This window comes from Neophocaena asiaeorientalis, unplaced genomic scaffold (assembly GCF_003031525.2).
Source record: "Neophocaena asiaeorientalis asiaeorientalis breed wild unplaced genomic scaffold, Neophocaena_asiaeorientalis_V1.1 scaffold32, whole genome shotgun sequence".
Classification (NCBI taxonomy): Eukaryota; Metazoa; Chordata; class Mammalia; order Artiodactyla; family Phocoenidae; genus Neophocaena; species Neophocaena asiaeorientalis.
In genome coordinates, this window is record NW_020185327.1 from 1,939,691 (window position 1) to 1,960,777 (window position 21,087).

At 50.3% G+C, this 21,087-nt stretch overlaps 1 protein-coding gene across 4 annotated transcripts in view; it reads right to left on the minus strand.

Annotated features, from left to right (window-relative positions):
* The window catches only part of STEAP3 (STEAP3 metalloreductase), an 85,143-nt gene that overhangs the window by 54,150 nt on the left and 9,906 nt on the right, over positions 1-21,087 (minus strand). For all 4 annotated transcript variants that reach the window (XM_024734501.1, XM_024734499.1, XM_024734497.1 and 1 more), the window contains exons 2-3: positions 5,871-6,370; positions 3,398-3,925 (exon numbers count right to left, since the gene is read on the minus strand). In XM_024734501.1, coding sequence (XP_024590269.1) covers positions 3,398-3,925; positions 5,871-6,350 — 1,008 coding nt within the window. In that variant the 5' untranslated portion in view covers positions 6,351-6,370. The remainder of the gene's footprint in view (positions 1-3,397; positions 3,926-5,870; positions 6,371-21,087) is intronic.

The following is a 21,087-nucleotide window of genomic DNA, read 5'->3' on the forward strand; positions in this document are numbered from 1 at the left end:
CCACATCTGCTTGCAAAATGTCTCGTCTTTTCCTCTAATATTTCCATTCAGCCGCGACACTGGGAAGGGGTGGGATGAGGAACCTGCGTAAGTACCTGGCTCCCGGCCACCATCGGTAGCCTGTGGGAGTCTCACCCAACTGACTGAACTACAGTGCTGTTCCCAGGGCTCCCCAGCGACCAGCGTCACAGACGGCAAACTGGGACGTGGGTGAAACAGCTCTCCACTCCCCTACTGATGCTCTCATGTTCAGAGCTAATCAAGCTGGCCGCCTCGAGCACGACCAGGACAGTGCTCGTCAACAAGAGATGGAACGCTGCCATCCCCGTGTGGGGTTTCCTTTCCCTGTAGGTTGCAAGCTCGAAGCTGAAGGGCCCAAGGGCAGGAGGCTCAGATGTGAGATTTAGACGGTTCTCTCTGACAGCCTGGACTAGATTTGGGGTGACAGGGCGGAGAACACAGTGTGTGGGTAAAACACTTTCTTTCATCTTTATCTTGATTTCGGATTTTGATCTTGACGTGCGTTTCCAAGGCACCACTGATGTGCGTTTTGGCCGCCCGCCCCTCTTCTGGGCTGCTCTGCTCTGGTAATCCCTCCCCCCCATTTCCACGCCCCTCCCTGACAAGCCGCATCAGCCCTGGCTCTGCCCTCCAGAACTCTGCAGAACAAGGTTCAGCCCCTTTGCCTGACAGGCCTTGCTGTCTGTCTCTGATCCTGTCCTGTGGGAGTGATGGTTGCCTGGCAACCTCCACGGGGGCCTGCAGCCTTACAGGGCTTTGGAACTCAGGGAAAATTACCTCACACGGGCCCCAATGTGCCCTGGTATTTGCATCATGGCAAAACGATATTAACGTGATATCAAGGAGAGCCTTGGCAGGGTGGAGAATTTGGAGAATGGCAGTCAGAGGGTGGGCAGGGGGAGGAGAGGGCAGGGGTTTTGCCTTGCGCTCTAGTGAGGAGGGGGCATTACCTTCTTCCCAATCCACTGCCTGAAACACCCGCCACCTCCTGGGCAGCAAACATTGTTCCAGTCTCCGAGGAGCCACGCAGAGCTTCCTGCCCAGCAGGCTGACTCTTCTTAGGAGTAAGAAAATATCATGAAAGAGCATCAAAAAACATTAGCACTGGGTGAGACCTCCATCTACACCAGGGCCCTGAGGACCAAAGAGGGGTTGTGACTTGCTTATTAAGGTCAAGATCTTTGTTCCAGTCAGTGATGCTGGAGGACAAGAGTCTAGGGCTCTGGCCTGCAGGCCTCCACGCCACCCCACGCCAGCTAAGGTGAGGGACGAGACTGTCTGATTTCATCCCGTGGCCTCAGGGCCCGGTAGAGTAGAACTCAGCGAATGAATGAGTTCTGGGATCATTCATTCAACTGTTAATTTGGACTTGTTTTCCCCGTAGAAAGCAGTACGGGCATGAACACGGATTTGGAGGAGATTGGCTGGACCTGGATCCCAGCTCAGCCACTTACTGGCTGAGTGACTTTGACCAAGTTACTTAAACTCTCTGTGCCTCAGGGTAGTACAGCACCTGCCTTATAGGGATAAGAGTTCAATGAATTCACACTGGGTATGTAAAGCTCTTAGATGGTACCTGGAACACACTAAGCGCTTTTTAAGCGTTAGTGACTATTATTTTTTCCCTTCCCCTCTCATTTCCAGCAGGTGTCTTGCTGCTTTGCCTGAAGTCTGGGGTTCCTCCTTTCTCTTATGAAAGCCCAAGCCTACAGATGGAATGGTGCCAGGTGTCCGTGGGTGGGGAATGACGAGGGCATTTGAGAAGCTGCCAGCAAGGAAGCAGGAACTAGAGTGAACAGGGGCTGAGGTCTGTGGAGCCTTGCCTCCTGGCTCTGCTCTGGGAAGTGGTCAGGCCTCCGAGGGGATGGCTGCATGGTGGGTGTACCTGGGGAGGGCCCAGCCTTCGTAAGATCCCTGCTTCCCAAGCAAGAACAAAACTGCAGCCGGAACCAGGGGTAGAAGAGAAGTGTCTCATTGGGTGCCTGAGTGTCCTGGAGTGGGTAGGACCCTCGCACCAGGCCAGAGGCTGAGGGCTAGAGGTGGAATTACGCAGGTTGGGGAAAATAAAGAAAGGCAGGGTTGCTTGCAGACCTGAGCTTGGGACTCAGAATCAGGCCCCGTGAGCTTGTAAACCCAGAGGAAGCATCTGGGGGGACTATTTCTGTGGGTACAGGTGCCAGGGGATGCTGCCTGTGATACCACTTGGCTTGACCTGAAGGCCCTCCACTCCCAGGAACCCTGCTGGCAAAAGAGCACCCTATGGCTTTGCTAAATGAATAATTACTGCGCCCTTCCACCCCCTCAAAATACACATGCTGGGCTTCCCTGGTGGCGCAGTGGTTGGGAGTCTGCCTGCCGATGCAGGGGACACGGGTTCGTGCCCCGGTCTGGGAAGATCCCACATGCCAGGGAGCGGCTGGGCCCGTGAGCCATGGCCGCTGAGCCTGTGCGTCCGGAGCCTGTGCTCCGCAACGGGAGAGGCCACAGCAGTGAGAGGCCCGCGTACCGAAAAACAAAAAAAACAAAAAAAAACCCCTACATGCTCCTGCAGCCTTTCCCGTCTCAGGGGATGGCAACTCCATCCCTCCAGGTGCTCAGGCTGAAAACCCAGAGTCGTCCTCCACCACCTCATGAATCCCGTGTCTATTACAGCAATTCTGTGTACCCTGGCTTCAGAATATGCCTTCAACACCTTCTTGCCTCTCTGCTGCTCCCAGCCCACTCCAAGCCTCTGTGGCCTCTCATCTGGGTTCCTGCACAGCCTCCTAACTGGTTTCCCAGCATGTGCGTTTGATCTGTGATTGTCTGTTCTCCACCTGGCAGCAGCGTGAGGCAGTTAAAACCCCAGACGCCGCATCACTCCTCTACTCAAAACCTTTGCTCGGCTTCAAGCCCAAGGCCCAAGCCCTTCCTCAGCCTTTAAGGCCTCTCTGGTGTGGCTTCCGCCTCCCAGGCCCCGCCCACCACCCCGTCCCCTGGCTCCACCAAGAGGGCCTCCTTGCCGATCCTCAAAGGTGCCAGACAGCTCCTGTCCTCCTGGCCTTCCGACCTGGGCTCACATGTCCCCCGCTCAGCCAGGCCTCCCTCACCACCCTTTAATACTGCACCCCCCACCCCCTGCTTGATCTTCCTCTTTAGCACTTAGCTACCTTCTACATACCCTCTGTAACTCACAGCTGCACTTTAAGTCTCCCTGGCTTGGGGGCAGAGCGCTTTTCACGTTCTATTCGCTGATACGCCAAATCTCGGACAGCAGGATGTGGGCGTGATCCAGTCCAGGCAGGATCAGCAGGCGACAACTGGCGGGCTGCACCCAGGGGCGCCCCCCGCCCCCGCCCCGGCGCTGTGATTGGCAGGAAGCAGGCGAGCACCGTACCTGTTTGACGGCCTGGTTGACCAGCTCGTAGCGGTGGGAGCGGCGCAGCGGCAGGCAGAAGCTGTAGAGCGCGTGCAGGGCGGCGCAGAAGAAGCTGAGCAGCCCCATCTGCTTGCGGTGCTGCAGCCAGTGGTCCAGCCAGTCGGGGAAGCGGCGGTACTTGGTGCCGCGGTGCAGCTGCAGGGCCGCCGCCACCACGCCGGGCAGGTACACCAGCGACAGCAGCACATAGGCCACGCAGGGTAGCGTCGTGTTGACCACGGACACGGGCAGCTGGTAGAACTTGTTCTTGCCCTCCTGCAGGTAGGGCTGCAGCACATCCCGGATGAAGTTGTAGGTGTAGAAGAAGACGAAGAGCCCCAGGGCCAGGAGAGCAGGCACCTTCCAGCCTGGGAGGAGGCGCAGGGGCATGGCCTCCACCTCCCGGGCCGAGGCCAGGGAACCCATGTCCATGGGGGTGAAGCCCATGGCCTGCGCCAGCTCCAAGACGGTGCGTTTGGCTTCTGGCTGGTCACTGCAGATGGGCACCTGCGGGGAGGAAGGTGGGGGGGGGTTCAGGTGGGGTCCCTGGAGGGTTGAGCGGGGCCTCGGAGAGCATCTTGGCCAAGCTCCTCACGGAGCAGCTGAGGAAACTGAGGCCCAGCGATCTGCCAGGTAAGGGTATGGCTGGAGCACAAGGAGGCCCTGAATCCCAGCCCGGGGCCTTTCCTCGGCTCCCCGTGGGCTCCTAGTCTCTGGCCCAGCAATGCCCACTTCTCGAGGAAAACGGCCAACGCTCATCCAACAGTGAGCATCTCGCCCAGTTCACTGCCATCAGCATCCACAAGCAAAACGCCCATCTAGGCAGCCCCCGGGGGCCCTTGGAGTAGGTGCCTCAAAGGACTGTGGCCTGCCCTGGGGGTCATTCAGCAACTGGGCTTTGCATATGGCCCAGAAGGTGCAGCTGTGGCTGCAGCTCCATCCCTCAGTCCAGAAGTGTCCCCTTTGACCATGTCCTCTGGCCCCGTACAGCCCGCAGCCAACACACAAGGCCTTCCACAAGCCAGCCCCAGCCTTGTAGCCCGCTGCTCCCCTCCACAAGCCCCAACGCAGGCCCACTGGTGTCCTCTGATCCCTGAACACTCCATGGGTCTTCCTGACACCGCTGTGGTCAGGTGGTCTACCAACACTGACTCAGCACCCGCTATGTGCCAGGCGTTACACATGTGAACGCTCAGCCTCGTCATAAGCCTGCAAGTAGGTACTATTGTCCCCATTTGGGAACATCGTTTGGGAACACTGTTCCTCACCTCTGTGCCTCTGCAGGTTGTCCCCTCAGCTTGAAACGCCCTTCCTGTTCCCTGTGCCTGACATCGTAAGGTAGGGCAAAGGCCAAGGCTGATCTCGAAGTCTTCCCCAGCCAGCCTCTAGCTCTGCTCCCTCCCAGGCCCTGCTACCCTACACTCCCCCACTGTTCCTTGCCTGTCCAAATGTAGGAGTCCCAAGATGCAGGCTGCATGGAGGGCCCTCCAGTCAGGGGTGGCTGGGTACCTGTGGGCTCCCCACAGCCTGGCATGGAGCTGGGCAGAGAAGGCATCTGAGCTGGACTCATTGGTGGAAGTTCTCAAACACATGTGGAGCCTGGCATGCTTCCCTGAGGCAAATACAGGTTGCCTCTTGGCATTAAAAACAACCTTGTCGGGCTTCCCTGGTGGCGCAGTGGTTGGGAGTCCGCCTGCCGATGCAGGGGACACGGGTTCGTGCCCCGGTCTGGGAAGATCCCACGTGCCACGGAGCGGCTGGACCCGTGAGCCATGGCCGCTGAGCCTGCGCGTCCGGAGCCTGTGCTCCGCAATGGGAGAGGCCACAGCAGTGAGAGGCCCGCGTACCGCAAAAAAAAACAAAACAAAAATACAAACAAAAAGACCACCTTGTCTTGGTTAGAGCTCCTCCTGCCAACAACAGTGTGCAGCAATGGCTGTTTTCTGGAGCCATTTTCTACCCTCAGAAAAACCTGCTGTTGACTATTCTGAGAAATCCACGCAGTTTTTGGAAGCCCGTGGAATAAATGAGAGAAAGTTTGGGACATGCCTGCTCCCTTAGGACCTGGTACATGAGTGTGTTACCTTCTTCTTTCTAAGTGCAATCCTAAAAGCAAAATCTCTCCTCTGCTTGGCTCCAAATAGTAAAGAGAAAGCCATCGACCTTTTCCTCCTTGTCTTCTTGCAAATGAAATTACCATAGAAGAAAGAACATGATTTCAGGTTCCTATGAACTGGGTTCAAATCCCAGCTCACCAAGCTGTGGGACCTAGTGTGAGTAAGTTCATTAACATCTCTGAGCCTCAGTTTCCTGCTCTGTAAAATGGGACTTTGCAGGGCTGTGAGATGAGCTGAGATAATGTACATAAAGAGCCTGGTACACCAAGGGCCCTCAATGGAAGTTAGCCATTTACATTTATTGTTATGATGACTGGCATTCCTCCAGCACCTACCTGCCTGTTTCCATCCCTCGGGCCAGCCTGCAGGGTCCAGGCAGAGATGACATTGAAGGCCTTGACCACTGTGCAGGTGGGGAAGAGGGAGGCCAGGTACTCAGCATTGGACTCATGGTGCCGAAGGTGCTCCTGCTGTGTGGGGTTGCTCACGTCCACCAGGATCTTGCCGGCCAGCTGGTCACTGAGACCACATAGTGTGGAGTAGTGTTCCCGGAACATAGCCACGAAGATGACCTCTGGGGACCCCACTGCCTCCTCCTGGAGAGTCACGTGTGCTGCTGAGGGGAACAGCCCAGCCGTGCGTTTGGGGTTGCGGCTCCCCACCACCACGCTGAAGCCGGAGCCCACCAGGCGTGTGGCCAGGGAGCGGGCAAAGTCCCCACTGCCCAGGATGCCCACTTTGGGAACCTCCCTGGGGGCCTCGGCAAGACTGCCGTCACTGTCCACCAGGTGGCGGCTGATGAGTGGCTTGTCCATCTCTCCTGATGTTCTGGTGGCTAGAAGAGAAAACAGGAACTTGATCAGTGGAGGGCTTCTGGACTGCCCCTCCTACCAGCTCCCTCTCTTGTCCACTGGAGCTGCACGGGGGTCCAACATTCACCCAACAGGGCTTTATGAGTATTAACATGTGCGAGCATGGGGGCACAAGCTGAACAAGACCCAGCCCCTTCCTGAGGAGGACACAGCCTCCAGAAAAGGAGAGGAAAGGACCTCTGCCCTCCACACTCTGTCCTTTGTTATTTCCTTGGTACAAATTTTCAAGCGTGAGAGTGCTGAGAAAGAAGGGTATGGAATTTCTGTGATCGATGCTATGCAGTGCCATACGTCTTTTCAAAAGGATTATGTAATGGCCGGTGTTACTACCCAGGAGTGACCCAACCTCAGCATCACCGGGTTTATCCGATTACCAGGAAGGGTAGACATGTTCCTGTGCTTGTTTACATTTTGCATTTTGGAATGGTGTCTCTGATGCTCTTCTTTAAGTAGATGATGAGCAGCTTAAAGGCACTTATCTTATTTGACTTTGGATCTCACCATTTGTCCCAAGGCCCGGCACAGAGCTGGTGTTCAATGTTTGCTGAATGAATGCACACTGAAATCCTACTCTCTGAGGGTGGGATTGGAGTGGGACATGACAGTGAATGGGACCCTAAGATTGGGTGGGTGCCCTGGGAGCTCCTTTACTAAGTCTGAGATATGAGGGGACATGGAGGAAACCCTGGACTTGGGCCACGAATTTATAGTAAACTTGGGTGGGAAAATTATTTGTTTTAATGGTCACCAACTTCTAACTGAAAGTTGCTATTTTCTTCAAGTATGAATGTAAGTAGCAACACAGTAGTATTACCCTACCTGTGGGTTTGTCCCCAGTAATGACCAATGTCACATCGCAAATTTAATTGTGAAAGAACTGTCCAAATACAATTTAAACTCATCATTAATTTAAAATTATGGTAGGTGGAACACTTCAATACAGAAAGCAAATATTAACATATCTGAAGGGAAAATAGACGACATTATAAATAACAGTAGGGGACTTCACTACCCCACTTTCAACCATGGATGGATCAGACAAAAAAAAGTCAGTATGGGAACATTGAACTTGAACTATACTTAAGACCAAATGAACCTAACAGACATATAGAGAACGTTCTGTCCAAGAGCAGCATAATACACATTCTCCTCATGTGTCACAGAATATTCTCCAGGACACAGCATATGTTAGGTCATAAAACACATCTTAACAATTTTAAGAAGACTGAAATCATATCAGGTATATTTTCTGACCACAATAGTATGAAACTAGAAATCAATAACAGGAGGAAGATTAGATAATTCACAAATATGTGGAAATTAGTACACTCCCGAACAACGAATGAGCCAAAGAAGAAATCAAAAGGGAAATTTAAAAAAACTATCTGAAACAAGGAAAAATTGAAGTACAACATACCAAAAAGTATGGAATGAAGCAAAAGCAGCTCTAAAAGGAAAGTTTTTAGCTTAATGCCAAAATGAAGAAAAAAGAAAGATCTCAAACAACTTAACTTTACACCTCAAGGAACTAGGAAAAGAACAACAAACTAAGTCCAAAGTTAACAGAAGGAAGGATATAACAAAGATCAGAGTGGAAACAATTGCAATAAAGGCTAGAAACACAAGAGAAAAAAAAAATCAATAAAACTAAGACCTGGTTTTTTGAAAAGATAACACTGACAAACCTTTAGGTAGATTCACAAAGAAAAAAGAAAGACTCAAATAAGATAAAAAAAGAGAGACATTACAATGGATAACACAGAAATACAAAAGATCATGAGACTATTATGAACAATTATATGACAACAAACTGGACAACCCAGAAGAAATGGATAAATTCCTAAAAACATACCATTCTACCAAGATTGACTCATGAAGAAATAAAAAATCTGAACAGGCCACTAATGAGTAAGGAGATTGAATCAGTGATGTAAAAAACTCCCCCCAAAAAGAAAGGCCTTGGACTGGGGGGCTTCACTGGTGAATTCTTCCAAACATTTCATGAAGAGTTAACGCTAATCCTTCTCCCATTCTTCCAAAAAACTGAAGAGGAGGGAACACTTCCAAGCTCATTTTATGAGGCCATCATTACTCTGATATCAAAGACAGATAAGGACACTACATGAAAAGCAAATTACAGGTCAATATCCCTGATGAACATAGATGCAAAAATCCTCAATGAAACACTAGCAAACTGAATTCAACAGCACATTAAAAGGATCCTACACCATGATCAAAGTGGGATTTATCTCTGAGATGCAAGGATGGTTCAACATAAGCAAACCATTAAATGTGAAACACCACATTAACAGAAGAGGGACGAAAATGATACGATCATCTCAACAGATGCAGAAGAAAACATTTACCAGAATTGAACATACTTTCATGACAAAAACTCAACAAATTAGACACAGAACTAGGAATGTACTTCAGTATAATAAAGGCCATATATGCCAAGCTCACACCTAACATCATACTCAATGATGAGAAGCTGAAAGCTTTTTCCTCTAAGATCAGGAACAAGGGTGCCCACTCTTGCCGCTTCTATTCAACATAGTACTGGAAGTCCTAGCTTGAGCAATCAGACAAGAAAAAGAACAAAGGCATCCAAATTGGTAAGGAAGAAATAAAATTATCTTTGTTTGCAGTTGACGTGATCTTATATATAGAAAACTCTAAAGACTCCACCAAAAAACTGTTACAACTAAGAAATTAATCCAGTAAAGTTGCAGGATACAAAATCAACATACAGGGCTTCCCTGGTGGCACACTGTTTAAAGAATCTGCCTGCCAATGCAGGGGACACGGCTTCGAGCCCTGGTCCGGGAAGATCCCACATGCCGCAGAGCACCAAAGCCCATGCACCACAACTACTGAGCCTGCGAGCCACAACTACTGAAGCCCTCATGCCTAGAGCCCGTGCTCTGCAATAAGAGAAGCCACCGCAATGAGAAGCCAGCACACAGCAAGGAAGAGTAGCCCCCGCTCACCGCAACTAGAGAAAGCCTGTGCCCGGCAACAAAGACCCAACTCAGCCAAAAAAAAAAAAAAAAAAAAGAATCAACATACAAAAATCGGCTGTGTTTCTATATACCAACAATTAACTATCTGAAAAAGAAATGAATAAAACAATCCCATTTACAATACCACCAAAAAGAATAAAATACTTAGGAATAAGTTTAACCAAGGAGGTGAAAGAGCTGTACACTTAAAACTACGGAACACTGATGAAAGAAATTGAAGAAGACATAAATAAATGGAAAGACATTCAGATTCAAAGTAATCTATATAAAAATCCCAATAGCATTTTTCACAGATATAGAAAAAAATCCTAAGATTTGTATAGAACCACAAAAGACCCCAAAGAGCTGAAGCAATCTTGAGCAAGAAGAACAAAGCTGGAAGCATCACACTTCCTAATTTCAAATTGTATTACAAAGCTATAGTAATCAAAGCAATATGGTACTGACATAAAAACAGATATAAACCAACAGAACAGAATAGAGAGCCCCAGAAATAAACCCATGCATATATGGTCAATTAATCTTCAGCACAGGTGCCAAGAATACCCAGTGGGGAAATGACAATCTCTTCAATAAATGGCATTGGGAAAACTGGACATCCTCATGGAAAAGAATGAAACTGGACCCACATCTCATATCATACACAAAAATCAACTCAAAATGGATTCAAGACTTAAACTCAAAAAAAAAAAAAAAAAAAAAAAAAAAAAAAGAAAAAACCCAAAATTGTTACAAAAGTGGCAGAAGATCTGAATAGATATTTTTCAAAAGAAGAGATACAAATGGCCTAATAGGTACATTCAGAGATGCTCAACATCACTAATCATCAGGAAAATGCAAATCAAAACCACATTGAGACCTTACCACACACCTGTTAGAATGGCTGTTATCAAAAAGACAAGACCTGAAACTGTATTACTGTCTTAGAAGAAAACACTGGTCTTATCAATGACTTTTTTTGGATTTGACACCAAAAGTACAGGCAACAAAAGTAAAAGCAAACAAGTCTAGTCTGACTAAGTCAAACTAAAATGTTTTTGCACAGCAAAGGAAATAATCAACAACATGAAAAGGTAACCTATAGAATGGGAGCAAATATTTGTAAACCATATATCCAATAAGGGGTTAATTTCCAAAATATATAAGGAAATCATATAACTCAATAGTTAAAAACCCAAATAATCCAAGTAAAAATGCAAAGGAACTGAACAGACATTTTTCTAAGGAAGACATACAAATGGTCAACAAGTATTATAAAAAGATGCTTATCATCAGTAATCATCAGGAAAATGTAAATCAAAACCTCACACCTTTTAGGATGACTAGTGTCAAAAAGCCAAAAGATAATAAGTGTTGGCACACATGTAGAGAAAAGGGAACCCTTGTGCATTGCTGGTGGGAATGTAAATTTGTACAGCCATTATGGAAAACAGCATGGCGGCTCCTCAAAATAGTAAAAATAGAACTACCATATGATCCAGCAATCCACTACTGGGTATTCACCCAAAGGAGATAAAATCACTATCTTGAAGAGATCTGCGCCCCGTGTTTATTGCAGCATAATTCATAGTAGACAAGATACGGAAACAACCTCAGTGTCTGTTGATGGATGAATGGGTAACGAAAATGTGGTGCATACGTACAATGAAATATTATTCAACCTTAAAAAAGAAGGAAATCCTGACATTTGCATCAACATAATGAACCTGGAGGACATTACACTAAGTGGAATAAGCCAAACACAGAGAGACAAACACTGCATGATCCCACTTCCATGTGGTTCTGAAAAAGTCAAACTTAGAAGCAGAGAGTGGAAAGAATGGTGACCAGGAGAAAAGGGGAGATGTTGGTCAAAGGGTACAAACTTTCAGTTATAAGATGAGCGATCTAATGAGTATTATGGTGACTACAGTTGATAATACTGTATTACATGCCTGAAGTTTTCTAAGAGAGTAATTCTCAAGTGTGCTCAACACACACACAAATGGAAGCTATGTGAGGTGACGGATATGCTAGTTAGCTGTATTGTGGTAGTTAGTTCACAATGTATATGTATATCAAAATATCACATTGTATACCTTAAACATACACAGTTTTATTTGTCTTTCATAACTCAATAAGGGTGGGGGGAAATTAAAAACTAAAATTATAGTAAATATTAGATTCTGTCACTAGATCTTGTTACTTAACATAAAGAATCATGCATGTTACTATTACACGTCTTTTAAAAATATATTTTAGGGACTGTGTTTCAATATAGTAGGTATTCTTTGTAACCCTATGTAATTTTACGTATGGAAGAAGAGCGTTATTCTGAGAAGTTTAGGGGCTTCACCAGTCTATGAACTCATGGGGGTCCTCGGCATAGGAGGGTTAAGAATCCCTGCCTGGAACCAGTGGAGCTGCAGGGATGGCTTTTTAACACCCTCTTCCCACTTTCCACAGAAGCCTCCTGGCACGCGCCACACACCGGGTGAGGTGGGAGGCACAAGATCTAACACAAGGGGCCACAGGGGAACCAGGAGGCTGTGTCCTGGCTCTCCCACGAACCAGCTGTGTGTCCTTGGACAAGCCCCTGTGCCTCTCTGGGCCCCAGCTTCCACCTTTGTAAATGGAGGTCACAATCTCTGCTCCGAGGTGGCAGACTATGCAATCTTAAAAGGCTTTGAAAACTGACCTGGATGTTTTACAAGGGGGCAGCAGCACCTCCTAGCTATGGGATGGCCACCATGTGCCAGACACTGCTCTAGGTGATGTGTGATGCGTTGATGAGTGGCGGTCATCCAGTCCTCACAGAACCCCATGAAGTAGGGCCATTATTATCCCCAACTTAAAGAAGACGAAATGGAGGCTCAGAGAGGCTGAGAAACCTGCTTCAGGTGGCATAGAGGGGAAGCGGGGGGGAAGGAAGAATGGGACGCAGGTCTGTTGGCCTCTGTAGTCTGAACTTCCCCAAGAGTCTTACTGCCCAGATGGAGGACAGTGACCTGTCCAGCAAGTAGCAGAGCTGGGACCACTCTGGCTGAGAAGAGAGGGTCAGTGTGGAAGCAGACACAGTGACCGAGAGTCAGGGACACGTGTTGCTGTCCTGCGTCCGCCAAATACAGGCAACTCCCCTAGCGTCTCACGCCTCTGAAGTGGTTTCAGAGCATCGTCCTGTCTCTATCACAGACACCAGGGACCGGCTGAGCTAAGCCCCTTCAGGGTCATTTTTTGGGGGACACACAAATGGAGGGGCCATGACCACACAGACATACAAGCACCAGCCGGAGCCTCCACGCTGCTCAGGCCAGGCTGACTGTGGGCTCAGACGGGGATTGCCACTCCCTGAAAAACGGGAAAGAGCGTTTTCTGCCTGGTCTGGGTATAGGATATTTTTCCAAGTGGTGATGATCTATGCTTTGTAGATGCACATGGGTCTCGCGAGGATCCCCAGAGCCCAGGCTTAGAGTCGTGTGTCCATGGGCTGCTTTAGCACCCGACTTACCGTCGGGTAAGCCTGGGTTCTAGTTCTCACTCTGCCACCTTGGGCCTGTCAGTGCCTCAGTTCCTCAGCTATAAAAGGGAGAGATCACAGTACCTTCCTTATGGGGAGGTTGTAGGAATGAAGCCAATGTGGGTATAGCACTCAGAACAGAGCTCTCTTGGTATATAGTAAGCGCTGGGTGGATGGCTGTCGGCAATGACGCAGACACTGGTTGCCAGCACTGTCCCAGCAGCGGGGGTGAGGCAAAGTAAGGATGTAGAGACCCTGTCAGCACCTCTGCAGCCCTGGGGAAAAGGGGCGAGTGGTGACAGGGGCCTTGCAGGTGGCCTCAGGCCAGCGCCGGGGATTTGGGCCAAGGTAACTGTAAATCCCTCCCCGGGGACTCCAGCCTTCCCTATGGGTCAGTCATGACTGGGACGGATACCCCAGGGCTTTCCCCAGTCCCTGCCTCAGCCACCTGGAGACACCAGTCCTGGGGCAGGTTTTGTCCCTACGGGGAGGGAGAGTCACCACGCTGAGGCCTTCAGGTCGTCTTCACATTTGCTAGCAATTTGGAGGATCCCAAGTAGATCCCCTCCTGGACAGAAGCCTCTCCTCTGGCTTTGCTCTCTCTCTCTCTCTTCTCCCTCCCATCTCCTGGGCAACTACCATGTGCTGAACACTTAGGAACATAAGGATGAAAAAGATGTGCTTCCCACTTAGGAACATAAGGATGAACAAGATGTGCTTCCCACTTTCGGATGGTTTATAATCATGTGCATGTTGGGTGGCGTGTCCACCCATGAGTGGATGCAGGGAAGAAAGGGATGGGGCTGCCAAAGGGGCAGCCAGGGAGGGCTTCATGGCACACACAGCATCTGCTGGTCCTTGCAGAGCCCCGAATGATTTACAGCCTCACGGCAAACCTGAACCAGCCCAAAGAGAAAGTTAATGAGACCTGGACTTTGCATCCTGTCCTTGTTTATCTCGAGACTTCGCATCACGATGGGGAGAGGAAGGGTTTGGGGCTGGCACTCAAGGCCCACTGCTGAGAACCTCATTCGGTCCCCTTTTGCCCAGACGAGGCAGCTGCAGCAGAGGGAAGCCAAGGGCATGGGCCTGGTGGCCTGGGGCTGGTCCCAGCTTTGCCCCAAACTGGCCCTGGGACATGGGAGCATCTGGGGACCCTATTAAACATCCCAGACTTATGGTCCTAAGGGGCCCTGCTTTTAGCCGCAGGGTAAATGGAAATTAAACGTAAAGCACCTCTAAAGTGCTCTTGCTACCAAAATTCGATCCTTGGGACAGGAAAACGCCAGGTTGTGACGCCTCCTTCCCCTCCAGCTCTGACACGGGGACACAGCCACCTGGGCAGAGGTGCTGGGTTCTAATCATAGCCACGCCCATCACTCACTACTCAGGTGCCTCTGCACCTTGGTCCCCTCACGTTTAAAATGGGGACACGAATTGTACGTCTTCCATGCCTTGTTGTGAGGATGGAACTAGTTAACGAGAGCCACCTTTTCTGGCTGGTGCTATGTGTATACGTGTGTGTGTGTGTGTGTGTGAGTGTGTGTGTATTCTCTGAAGTGCTTCACGGGCCTTTCAAAATTCTTCCACCCTCCCAGTGCCCAGCACAAGGCCTGCTGCTGGCGTGATGCTGGCGAGGGTAGGACAGGTGGTAGAGTCCTGGAGGCCCCAAAGGTCCAACAGAGTCCCTGTTGCCTGTCCATGTGGCCCAAAGGTGAGAGTGCCTAATCCTGGCTGGGCCCTGGCTCCCTGGCTGTTCTATTTACAGATCTGGGGGTGGGGGGAGGAATCCAACAGCCGCTGGGCTGGGGGCGGGCCTGCGGCCTGCACACACAAACCTGCCCGTTTCCCCTTCCCCCTCCCAGGCTGCGGACGAAACAGCACGGAGGCCCGGGTGTGCAGGCACTGGCACCAGCTACGGTTCCCAGTCCCCTCTGGGTCTCTGCCCACCTTGCCTGGTCTCACCTCCTTCCTGGCAGGGCCCCAACATGGGCTGTTTGTGGCTGGGAGCCAGGCCTGGCCCACTGGCCTACCTGCCAGCTCTCATCCGCTCTTGGGCAGGCCAGCGGGCCAGGCACGTAGGCAGGCAGGGCGTGGACAAACCCGCAGCCTGTTCTGCACGCAGCACGCAGCCCTTCAGACCCCAGTGGCCGGAGCAGGCCACGGCCGGGAAAGGATCACCATGGAGTTGGGTGTGGGTAGGTGGCGGTGGGGTGACCAGCTGGGCAGCCGGCGGCCGGATGGTCTACAAGCCAACTGGGGTGCCGCGCACCCCCTCCCAGCCAGGGGCTGACTTAGTGAGCACTTCTGGCCTCGGGGACTGACAGAGGAATATGGCCCAGTTCTTGTCCTCAAGCAGCCCACAGTTATCTTCAAACTTTAGTTTTAGATTTTAACATTAAATGTGGGGGGACACATTCCTATTACTGCTCTATTTATTTATAAATATACTTAAATATGACTGGTACACTCTAACATTATATACAGAATAAATCGTAAATAAACAAATAAAAATGTAAAGAGAGAAGGCTAAAATGTAAACACAGACAGAAGCTTTGAGCTTTCTTCCTGCTCCCAGGGATGACCCCTTACCATACCTGGGGAGGTCCACACCCTCCTAGACACCTGGGTCCCCGCGGAGTGACAGGCGCCAAGACGCAACTGAACAAGGTCTCCTGAGAGAGGACGCTGCCTTCAGGCAGGGCAGCTGGGCGGCTTCCTGCGGGAGGTGGGTCTGAGCTGAGCCTTGAAGGATGTGAGAGGGAGCCTGGAAAAGCCTTCTAGAAAGAAGAGCCTGTGTGAGCAAAGGCCCAGAGGCCGAACAGCAGGTGTCCACGGACAGCTTGTGGCCCCGGGGGCAAACTGGTATGCGCCTACAGCCAGCACCCGGGAGTTGGCAAGCCATAAATGAAAACACAAATTCTTGCCCAGAACTTTTTTTTAAACCTAAAAATTATAGGGATGAAAAGAGTATGGATCCGAGAGGCTGAAACTCTGGGTTCTATCCCGACGATTTCCTCACCAGTAGACACTGGACAAGTTACATCTTCCCTCTAGCTTCATCATCTGTAAAATGACCAAGGGCTGCCCGGCTTCGCTCAGTGAGCATGGGGGCAGTTAAGGGCCTGGGGCTTTGCCTGTGGTTGGGGGCTTCCCTACGTCCTTTGCCTGTTGGCTTCTCTGTGCACCCCTGCGCCACCCCACTCCCAGTCAGCTTTGGGAGGGTAGATAGAGATCACCATGCTCGTTCCATGGCCTGACTCCAAAACCCAGCTCTGTGCCTGGCACACTGCAGAAGTTCCGTGCATATCTGTGACCGGAGATACACATCACGGGAGCTTACAGCTTCACACCTTACTCTATTTTGTCCTTTGGGGGCAGAAATCCTTCCAAAATGCAGTGCATATTTCAAGAGAAAGCAGTCAGGTCCTCACCCAGAACCCAGAGATCAACCTGAGCTGCAAGAAGGGATGTTCTTGAGTCTCGTCTTGTTTTCATAGGAAAGTTTTATAGCCTTATATCCTCCCTCATTGTCGGGATATTTATCACAGCTGTCAGCCTGCTGGCCTCTTAATTAAAGCCCACCCGGGTCCTGCTCATTTGCTGTGGACAAGAATTACAGATAACACACTATCAAGAAAGTGAAAAGACAACCCACAGAATGAGAGACCAATTTTACAAATCACATATCTGGTAAGGGACTTGTTTCTAAATATATAAAGAACTCTTACAACTCAATATTAAAAAGACAACCTATATAAAAATGGGCAAAGGATTTGAGTAGACATTTCTCCAATGATATACTAGCTGTCAATAAGCACATAAAAGGATGCTCAATATAATAACCACCAGGGAAATGCAAATTAAAACCATGGGTTACCTCTTTACACCCACTAGGATGGCTTAATCAAAACAAGACAGAGAAAATAAGTGTTGGTGAGGATGTAGAGAAATCAGAACCCTCATCCACTGCTAGTGGGAAAGAAAAATGGTGTAGCCACTAGGGAAAAGAGTCTGGAAGTTCCTCAAAAAGTTAAACACAGAGTTTCTATATGCCCCAGCAATCCCACTCCTAGGAACATATATAACCTAGAGAAATGAAAGCATATGTACAGACAAAAATATGTGCACCCGGGCTTCCCTGGTGGCGCAGCGGTTGAGAATCTGCCTGCTACTGCAGGGGACACGGTTTCGAGCCCTGGTCTGGGAAGATCCCACATGCCACGGAGCAACTAGGCCCGTGAGCCACAACTACTGAGCCTGCGCGTCTGGAGCCTGTGCTCCGCAACGAGAGGCCGCGATAGTGAGAGGCCCGCGCACCACGATGAAGAGTGGCCCCCGCTTGCCACAACTAGAGAAAGCCCTCGCACAGAAACGAAGACCAAACATAGCCAAAAAATAAACAAATGTGGGGTTAAAAAAAAAAAAAAGGTTGGCCCAGTTTAAAAAAAAAAAAAAAAATAGGTGTACCAATGTTCCTAGTAGCACATTCACAATACCCGAAGAGTGGAAACAACACGATGACCATCAGCTGACGGATGCATCAACAACATGTAGTTCATGCACACAATAGAATAATATTCAGTAATGAAAAGGAATGAGGTACTGATACATGCTACAACATGATGAACCCTGAAAATATTATGCTAAATGAAAGGAGCCAGTCACAAAAGGTCACATATTGTATGATTCCATTTATGTGAAATGCCTAGAAATAGGCAAATCTATAGAGACAGAAAGTAGAAGAGAGGCTGCCAGGGAGTAAGGGGAGAAGGGGTGGGGAAAATGATACAGGGTTTCTTTTGGAAGTGATGAAAATGTTCTAAAATTGACTTTAGTGATGGTTGTACAGCTCTGTGCATACACGAAAAACCACTGGTTGTTTACTTTAAATGGATGAATTATATAGCATGTGAATTATAGCTCATTAAAGTTGTTACAGAAAAGCTGAGAGCTTCCCTGGTGGCGCAGTGGTTGAGAGTCCGCCCGCCGATGCAGGGGACACGGGTTCGTGCCCCGGTCGGGGAGGATCCCACATGCCGCGGAGCGGCTAGGCCCGTGAGCCATGGCCGCTGAGCCTGCGCGTCCGGAGCCTGTGCTCCGCAACGGGAGAGGCCACAACAGTGAGAGGCCCGCGTACCGCAAAAAAAAAAAAAAAAAGCTGAGATACCACACAGCCTGTTATTAATGTGTGTAAACTAAGAATAAACATGCTTTGGTGAGAGTTTAAGGACTCTTCAGTGAGCTTAACGCGTGAATTTTGTGACATCAATGCTGGTGATTCTGCAACCTTCCAAAGTTATTTCCTAGCTGTTTTCCAAAATTTGAGGTTTCTAAGCCCCAGGAACTCTAGCAAAGTGAGGCTTATGTTGGTGTAGGGGAGATGGTACCATGGGCTAAACAGCCCTCTTGGCTACTGAGTGGACTCTGCAGCTTTTGCCCACACAGCTACTTCTCTGCACTCCACCCCATGCCAGCAGACAGCTGTTCTAGAGCCACGCTGGACGGCATGCAAGGAAGGCTACTGAGGCCTGCGGCCCACCCTGCCAGCTCCCAGGGTGGGTCAGTGAATAGGACAGATGTGTTCCAGTGAGAGGGGACTGGCAGGCATCATCTGTCATTCATCCAAGTGGCTGAGGGTTTATATAAAGACATATGGCTAGAAACTGGCACACAACTGCAAATCTGCTTGCGTTAGGTCTGATCCATTCGTCTTTCCCCACCAAACTCATTGCCTCCTTAATGAGGCAGAAGATCAGCCCCCGAGAGCCATCACTGGTCATGGGGAAGCTTGCCCAGCAGAACGTGGTCTCAGGAAAACATCTGGATGCTTTGGATTTACTCAGGATCAGACGCCTTCGTAAACTGCGAGATAGGCCAGCAAGAACCCAGGCAGCTATGGGGTCATATTTCAGCTACGCCCCTTATTAGCTGGGTGGCTTTGGCAAGTCACTTTACCTCTCTGAGCCTCAGTTTCCTCATCTGTACAATGGAGTGCTGTTACTTACCTGAATGAAATGCAGGAAGGATTAGATGAGATAAGCCAAGTGCCATGGTCTGAGCCTGTTAAAGTCACACAATTTTCAAGATGTTCCTTTCTGCCTAGGATTTTTAAAAACCTTTGGTCTGTGTAACGCATAAATAGAAGCACCTAAATCAATACATGGTGTTCTCTGCTGAATGGAAAAATTTACTCTAAAATTTTCTAAAAATAAGCTCTGAGATAATGGTCTGGAGATCTGCACACATTTCTCACCAAGACAACTGGAGGAAAAGACTTGCTGCTCTTTGGGACTCAGGAAGAGGTAAGAAGAGGGGGGCAGTAGAGCAGGGAGGGGTATAGTAGGGAGAGGCTGGTGGTCAGGGGCAGGGCACCAGGGTGGTCTGGGACTGGGCAGCAAGCCCTCTAGGGGTTGCTAGTCCCAACACCGGGCTCCCTGCCGGGTTCCCTAATGGCTCCTCATGCCATTGAGGTCCCCGGCCACCCTTCCTCACCAGCATCCCCAGCTCCTGGATCAAACCCTACTAGCTGCCTCTCTGGCTTCCCACCCCTTGAGAACAGCCCTTTCCCACTGACAGTATTTCTCTCCTTCCTGCCTGTCTCCTCCCCGGACTCCAAGTTCCTTGAGGGCGAGAAAAGAGTAAAACTCACTTCTGTAATCCCAGCACTTAGCCCAGTGCCATTAGGTCAAGCCTGAGCTACACTGGAGTCATCTGGTGGGCCTGTTAAAACATACTGCTGGGCTGCATCCCCAGGATTTCTTTTTTTTTTTTTTTTTTGCGGTACGCGGGCCTCTCGCTGTTGTGGCCTCTCCTGTTGCGGAGCACAGGCTCCGGACGTGCAGGCTCAGCGGCCATGACTCACGGGCCCAGCCGCTCCGCAGCACGTGAGATCCTCCCGGACCGGGGCACGAACCCGGGTCCCCTGCATCGGCAGGTGGACTCTCAACCACTGCGCCACCAGGGAAGCCCTTCCCCAGGATTTCTGATGCTGCCGGTCATAGGACCCCCGGCTGAAAATCACTGCAGTAGATGTTCACAAAAGGTCTATGTGAGGGGTGAGTGAATTAATGCATCACTTCTCGAATTCTTATAGTCGGGCCCAGCTCTCCATAAAGCCCTCCCTGACCCACAGGGCCCCTGGTATCAGTATCTCCCCTTATGCTCCTCTTGGTCTTGAGGGTCAGGTGTGTGTGCCCCATTGCTGCACACCCTGGCCTCCCAAAGCTGGCTCCTTCTGGTAAGGAGAAGGTGGTCCAGGCCATGGCGGCATTGCCCACTCAGCCAACGAGGCAAACCCTCCAGGAGAATCACTCCCACGGTCCCCTCCCCTCCTGTACGTGGGTCACCAGGCCCACTGCAGGCTGAGGGTGAAGAGGGTAGTAGAACTGGGAGGCCACACAGATCCCGGGGACCCAGGAGCCCCCAACACAACAACTGGGGTGATTATCCCAGAGTACGAGTTTCCTGGATGACCTAGAATTCAGACGGCCTGACACCATATTCATGACTTTCTTTCACTAAGATTTAATAGCCAGGCCCGGAGCAAGTGCTCACGGGCGCAGAGGCAGGAGGGTGGTCAGTGCTGGTTGCGAAGGGGAGGGAGTCGGTGGTCAGCGCCAAGACCAGGGGTGCAAAGCGGGAAGATGCTAGGGTCCCCATGCTGCACAACCCCAGGGGCGTGATTTACATTGTGATCCGTGTGAACAGGGCCCTCTGGAGCTGCACAGTGCACAGCCTGTACCGTTTTATGCAAAGGTTGGTCCTGCCAATTCTCGTCCGAAAAATTTCCTCATTTGTTATTCCCTGAGTACCCACTGTGTACCCAGCAGGTGTTCTGGCAGGTGGCTAGAAGACGGCTTGTCCTCTTGGGACTCTTAGGGGAAAGGCCAGCTACACCCTGCAGCCAAGAGAAAAGTGCTTGCAAGAGGGCGTGCCCAGCTCTGTGGCAGCCAGGGAGGAATGCCTGTCTCTGCCCAGGGAGGTCAGGGCGCTGGCATGTGGAAGCAGCCAGCTCCCTGGACCCCTTAATCCCGCCAGGCTAGAGGCTATCGGCAGTGGCCGCTGAACCTGCAGCCTCAGCACCTGGGGTTGGGTGGCTTCTTGCTTTCCAGGGACACCCGCTGCTGCAAGCCCTGGGACCAGATGGGTCTCGTGGGAT